We start from the raw sequence: 6779 nt of genomic DNA, 5'->3' as shown, positions 1-6779 counted from the left end.
CGAAGACCTGTTGGGGCAAGTGAAATCGAAATCGTAATTGAACCATATTCGATGACTGGCACTTGTGCCAGTGGAGCACTAATAGCACTGTCCAAGCGTGATCATTGCCAGAGCAGCTGTCTGGCTTCCATGCTAGTGGCCCGTATATAGCACCATTTGAGCGTGGTCGTTACCAGTGTCGCCTTACTGACATTTGTGCCAGTGGTACGTTAGAAAATCATTCAAGCGAGGTTGTTGCCAGTGCCGCTGGCAACAACCTCCTGTGCAGGTGGCACGCAAAAAACACCATTTTGAGCATGGCTGTTGCCAGTACCATGTGACTGGCCTTTGTGCAGGTGGCATGTAAAAGCAGCCACTACACTCTCGGGGTGGTTGGTGTTAGGAATGGCATCCAGCTGTAGAAACTCTGCCCGATCAGATTGGAGCCTGGTGCAGCCATCTGGTTCACCAGTCCTCAGTCAAATCGTCCAACCCATGCTAGCATGGAAAGCGGACGTTAAACGATGATGATGATGATGATATATATATATATATGTGTATGTATATGTATGTATTAAGCTGTGGAAGAGGGAGACCTAGCAAGAGATGGGATAAAGTTTTGATGCTGAATCTTACAAAAGAGAAAGACAGAAGACCAAGATATGCAGCACATTGCTGTACTTGAGAATACCAGCCCACCACAACAGAATTGAGATCCTAAAGCCAAGGTGCCATGTAAAAAACGCTGGTGCTGGTGCCGCTTAAAAAGCATCTGTGATGATGCCACATAAAAAACACCCATTATACTCTGTGTAATGGTTGGTGTTAGGAAGGGCAACCAGCTGTAGAAACCAAGCCAAAACAAACTATGGAATCTGGTGTGGCCCTTGGCCTTACCAATTCCTATCAAGTCATCTAACCGATCAGAAATGGACATTAAATGATGAAGATGATGATTAATGTTTGTTTTTATGTTCAGTTATAATAAAAACAATTTTACATTAATTTGATGGGATACTCTATACTTTTGTAGAGTACAAATTTATTATTCTTACCCAAGAATGTTGTTGACAGTAATTTCAGAAATTTGGCCAGCTAGTCCATCATCGGATATATATATATATATATACATATATATGTATCAGTAAATGGTGGGGTTGTGTTAACCACACATGGAGAAATAATAGGAAAATAAAAAATAATAATAAGGCAGAATGCTAAACTGAAAGCATATTTTAATATAGATGTGTATAAGGAGGATTAAAAAGGATTTCTAACCGGCTTTCATTGTGTGGCAAATTTTCAAGCAGAGGGGAAATGAAATGTTTTTTACAAAAAAGTAAAAAATAATATATGAAAAAAATAAATATACCAATACATTATATTGTCTTTGAGCTTTTAAAGTTCAATGGTAATCCATGTAGATAATTGTTAGGAAGATTAGGATGCATGGAATAAAGCGTTGTGTTTAAAAAAAGAGGGATGAAAGTTTATGTGTTAAGCAGGAAATGTGGTGTCAAAACAGGAAGTGTGTGTAAGGGAAGACAATTCTGTGGGTTTTATACTCTTTAGTTGGAGTTCTGGACTCTTTGTCAACAGGAATTGTCTTCCTTTACACACACTTCCTGTTTTGACACCACACTTCCTGCTTAACACACAAACTTTCAGGCCTCTTTTTTTAAACACAACTTTTTATTCCATGCATCCTAATCTTCCTAACAATTATCTACATCGATTACCATTGAACTTTAAAAGCTCAAAGACAATATAATGTATTGGTATATTTTTTTATATATTATTTTTTTACTTTTTTGTAAAAAACATTTTCATTCTCCCTCTTCTTGAAAATTTCCCATGCAATGAAAGCCAGTTAGAAATCCTTTTTAACCCTCCTTATACACATCTATATTAAAATATGCTTTCAGTTTAGCATTCTGCCTTATTATTATTTTTCATTTTCCTATATATATATATATATGTATGTATGTATGTATGTATATATATATAGTGAGAATTTACAAAAAAAAAACAAAAGACGAAGACGGGTGTGTAAACAACAAACAGATGTATTAGTTTAACTCTCTGGAAGTGAGAAAGTCTTTTGCGTTTCAAGTCTATGCTCTTCAACAGAAAGGAACACAGAAATAAACAGGGAGAGAAAATGATAAAGATTTAGTGGCTAGCGATCTATCATGGCAAATGATTATATATACATAGCTGTATTTTGTTGTTGTTGTTGTTTATGTTGTTTTGCAAAACATTATTTTATTCAGAATCATTCCCTATTTCTCATTATGTTACTATTACAGTAATGGCTACAGACGAAAAGCTTCCCACCGTAATTAGAAAGTTAGATGAAGTGGTCATCAACCGTATAGCAGCTGGGGAAATCATCCAACGTCCATGCAATGCATTGAAAGAAATGATAGAGAATTGGTAAGGATTTTTGCTTCATTTTCTCTTTCTTTCTTTCTTTTAAACTTTTTCATAATTATATTTCTAATGAAATAAGGTTATAAAAAAGTTTACCAATGTTTCATAATCAAGACTTTTTCATTATTAAGTTGATTTTTGTAACATAATTTAACCTCATAGCATTTAATATTAACTCTTGATACTTCAAATACTAAGATCTTGTTGAAGAAAATAACAAACTTCAAAGCGTAGATGAGTTCTAATGATTCTTTATATTTGAACAACATTATTGCATACAAGCAATTATAATATCTTACAGATGTTGCAGCTTCTCAGTCAATGTTTTTAAACTTGCCTAAGTTTAATTTTATGCATATTGATAACCTAGACAATGTAGAGTTAGCAAAAACAAAATTGTTAACTCTAAAATCACAATAGAACATTTTGATTTAAACATGAAGACTTTCAAATAGGCTGTTTATATCATAGATGCAGAGGGATCCAAAGTGGTTTGATACCCAACATGTTAAATGTAACTGTTCTGTTAATTTGAGTTGCTAAATCTACTGTAGTTTTGTTTTGGCTATGAGCTTGTTTATTTTGTTTTGCTCTTGTTTAGCTCCGGATCAACTCTGATCAAGTAGACCAATGATCAGAGGCACTCTTACCTTGACCATCCTGTCTTTTAGGAGCATATCTAGAACTACATTATCCAATGCCTTTTCCTTATTTAACACTTTAGCATTTAAACCAGCCATATTCAGCCCAAATATTCCTGTTTTTATGTTCAAACCAGCTAGATCTGGCTTCTCTCACCTACCCTACGTCATTCTAAAAATAAACAATCACTTCATTGCAATCTTGATGCTACGAGATATAGCATGACTAATTCAAAACAATGTGAATGAAAAAAAAAGACATCGGAGGGGTGATGTATACCCTGTACACACACAAGGATAAAATAGAATTTAATTTAATAAATATATTCTCAGATGAATTCATATTTCAACAAAATGACAATGTTATTTCCCCTGCTTATTGTTTATGTTTATGTAACAAAGAAAAAAAAACATTTTGATTCACCCATCTTCCAGTTTTGAAGATAATCAAACCAAAATTTAATGAGTTCGAGCCACTCACCCATTGAGTATTTCTGCCAAATTTGGTGAAAATCCATTCAGCCATTTTCCAGTAATTTTGCAAACACATAGACTAAGACAAGCGACTGCAATAATCTTGCTTCGCTTATACGTGCATGGTTAATTATAAAGCATTGCATTGGACAGAGTAATCTGAATGTTGAAGTGTTAAGACAAGTAGAATGCAATATGAAGAAGATTTGGTTGCTATTTCAAGCACATCAAGCAACCACAGAGTCTTCTTCATTGGATTTCCCCCATCCCAACTGTGCTAATGATCTATGATCAAAGAACTATAAAATGTAACCATTCTGCTCTTTTTTTTTTTTTTTTTTCACTATGTTGCCTAATACATCTTTACTTAGGTGTGATTTGAAAGAGATTTGGCTGTTCTTTCTAATAAATCAAATGACTGTACAGAGACATCCTTGTAGATTGATTTTATTAAAGTGAAAGAAAGAACAACAGCTTCTGACTTGTGATATTTCACTTACTTACCATCATATTTCTAGTAAATACACAACTGCTTGTATGTAATATTAAAGCTGTTTATTACTATATTGCTAATGTTTCAATAAATGTTCAATATAATCAAGAATTTGGCAATGTTTAGTATATCTGTAACTTAATGTATTGATGTATTTTGGTTTTTACGTGGGTGTTGACCAATTGAAATTTCCTCTTATTCATATTTTATTGAGATTTTAATTGAAATATGAACAATTTAGTATCTTCTTGTATTCTTTTTTTGCTCATTTCAGTCATCAGACTGCAACTATATTAGGGCACTAGTATTTAGACCCCAGCACTAATTTCACCATTTTCTTAAGCTGCAACTGCAAAGTAAGCCTTGGCATGATAGGGTGTAATTTTGTCAGATGAGAATACCATTGGGTATTTTGATGATGAAGCGTTAAGACTACATCCTCTGGTGAAGAGGATTGGCCTGCAGGAGTCCTGTGCTGGTACCACAAAAAAAGCACTTATGTCAGTGTCACATAGCAGCATTTGTGCTTGTGCCACATAAAGACACTTATGCTGGTACCATGTTAAAATCACCGAGCACACACTGTAAAGTGGTTGATGTTAGGAAGGGTATCCAGCCATAGAAACCAAGCCAAATCAGACTGGAACCTGGTGCAGCTCTCCTACTTGCCAGCTCTGGTCAAACCATCCAACCCATGCCAGCATGGAAAACAGACGTTAAAGGATGATGGTGATGGTGGTGGTGGTGTACCAGTTTTCATCTCACCTATATAAGCACATGCACACACACATTCATTTTACATCACTTTTTTTATACCAGCATGAGTTGGATGGGTACTTTATTTGGGGCAATATTTTTATATTTTTATACTGGGTGCTTTCCCTGTGACCAACCCTTTCCTGTTTCTATAATGAAGCAAGTTTATAGTTCAGTATTTTGAGGCCTCTGAGCTACAGGACATAATGTTTTCCAGGATGTATTCACATCATTATTTTTTTCACTCAGCCAATCTCAGATGAGAAGTGGAGAATACAACTTTCATGGATGCATATATATTTGCACTGACATAAACATATGTGTGTGTACCATATCTATTGAAATATTTCCATCAACTGGTTCATATTTTGAAATGTTTTAACTGAGGACAGACTTACATAATGTATGCATTTCCTATTGTAGATTACACAGACCTGAAACTTATGTATTAAGTAATTTCAAAATATCACTATTTGATTTGACTTCATTATTACAACTGATATATATAACATCCATTTTCCATTCTGCCATGGGTTGAATGGTTTGACAGGAGCTGACCAGCTGAAGGGTTGTTCAGGCTCCGTGTCTGTTTTGGAATGATTTCTACAGCTGGATGTCCTTCCTAACACCAATCACTTTACTGAATGTACTGGGTGCTTTTTACATGGTACTAGTACTTACAAGCCCATGAGATTATGGATGCTCAGCTGGAGAGGGTTGCAAGGGCAACCATGCTTTCACTCAGTTTGACATATCTTTTCAAGCACAGCAAACCACCAAGAGTCTTGGTTCCCTGCTATCCCCTCTGTGAGTCCCAATGTTTGTAAACCCTTTCTCACCACTTCGTCCCACGTCTTCCTGGGTCTACCCCTTCAACACACACACACACACACTCACACACATACATACATATATGCATACATACATATATACTTTATTTGTGTATTAAGGTTACCATTGGTTTCGTGTTAAGGAATACCTCAAACACATATGTTCCATGTGATAGGCTTAATAATTGTTGAAGTATTCCTTAACATGAAACCAATTGTAGCCTTAATGCACAAATAAAGAATCTTTATCCACTAATGCAGTATTGCGCATCATTGTTATTGTTCAATATTTATGTGGGTGTGTGTGTGTGTGTGTGTATAATCATTATCATTTAATGTCTGTTGTCCATGCTGGTATGAGTTGGACAGTGTGGCCAGAGCTGGCAAGCCACGGGCCTGCACCAGAATCCAGTCTGATTTGGCAGGGTTTCTATAGCTGGATGTCTTTCATAATGCCAACCACTTTACAGAGTGCACTGGATGCTTTTACGTGGCATTGCATGGGTGCTTTGGTGTGGTACCACATGGGTGCTTTTACATAGCACTGCACAGGCGCTTTTGCATGACGCTGCATGGGCTCTTTTACATGTCACCACATGAACACTTCTATGTGTTGCTGTACTGGTGCTTTCTCATGGCACTGCCAAGAATTCTTTACACAACCAAAAGGATCAGTCTTAACATGTCTGTTGCAGGGTGCAGGTCTTCTTGAGTGTAGCCAGGCACCAGGTATCTCAGTCATATATATATATATATATATATATAGGGAGAATTCAGAAAAAAACAAGACGAAGACAGGTGGTGTAGAAAACAAATAGATGTATTAGTATAACACTCGGGAATTGAAAAGGTCTTTAACGTTTCGAGCCTACGCTCTTTCACAGGAAGGAACACAGAAACATGCACATATACGCATACACACACACATGCACGCACACACACACATGCACGCACACACACACACATACATACATACATACATACATACACACATACATACGGTGGATTTCTATACAGTTTCCATCTACCAATTTTGTTCACAAAAGGTTGGTTGACCCAAGGCAACAGCTGAACAAGCATGCTCACTTACTGCACAATGGGACTAAACCTAAACCAAGTGTTTGTGAAGTAAATTTCTCAATCACAAAGCCATGTCTGCACACACACATCCAC

General features: G+C 36.2%; 1 protein-coding gene across 2 annotated transcripts in view; it reads left to right on the top strand.

Moving 5' to 3' along the window:
* Positions 1 to 6779, top strand: part of LOC106870854 (DNA mismatch repair protein Mlh1) — a 209173-nt gene that overhangs the window by 74987 nt on the left and 127407 nt on the right. For both annotated transcript variants that reach the window (XM_052969928.1, XM_052969924.1), the window contains exon 2: positions 2289 to 2415. In XM_052969928.1, the coding sequence (XP_052825888.1) occupies positions 2291 to 2415 (125 nt within the window). In that variant the 5' untranslated portion in view covers positions 2289 to 2290. The remainder of the gene's footprint in view (positions 1 to 2288; positions 2416 to 6779) is intronic.

Source organism: Octopus bimaculoides, chromosome 1 (genome assembly GCF_001194135.2).
Source record: "Octopus bimaculoides isolate UCB-OBI-ISO-001 chromosome 1, ASM119413v2, whole genome shotgun sequence".
NCBI lineage: Eukaryota > Metazoa > Mollusca > Cephalopoda > Octopoda > Octopodidae > Octopus > Octopus bimaculoides.
This window is presented reverse-complemented; position numbering and strand designations above follow the sequence as displayed.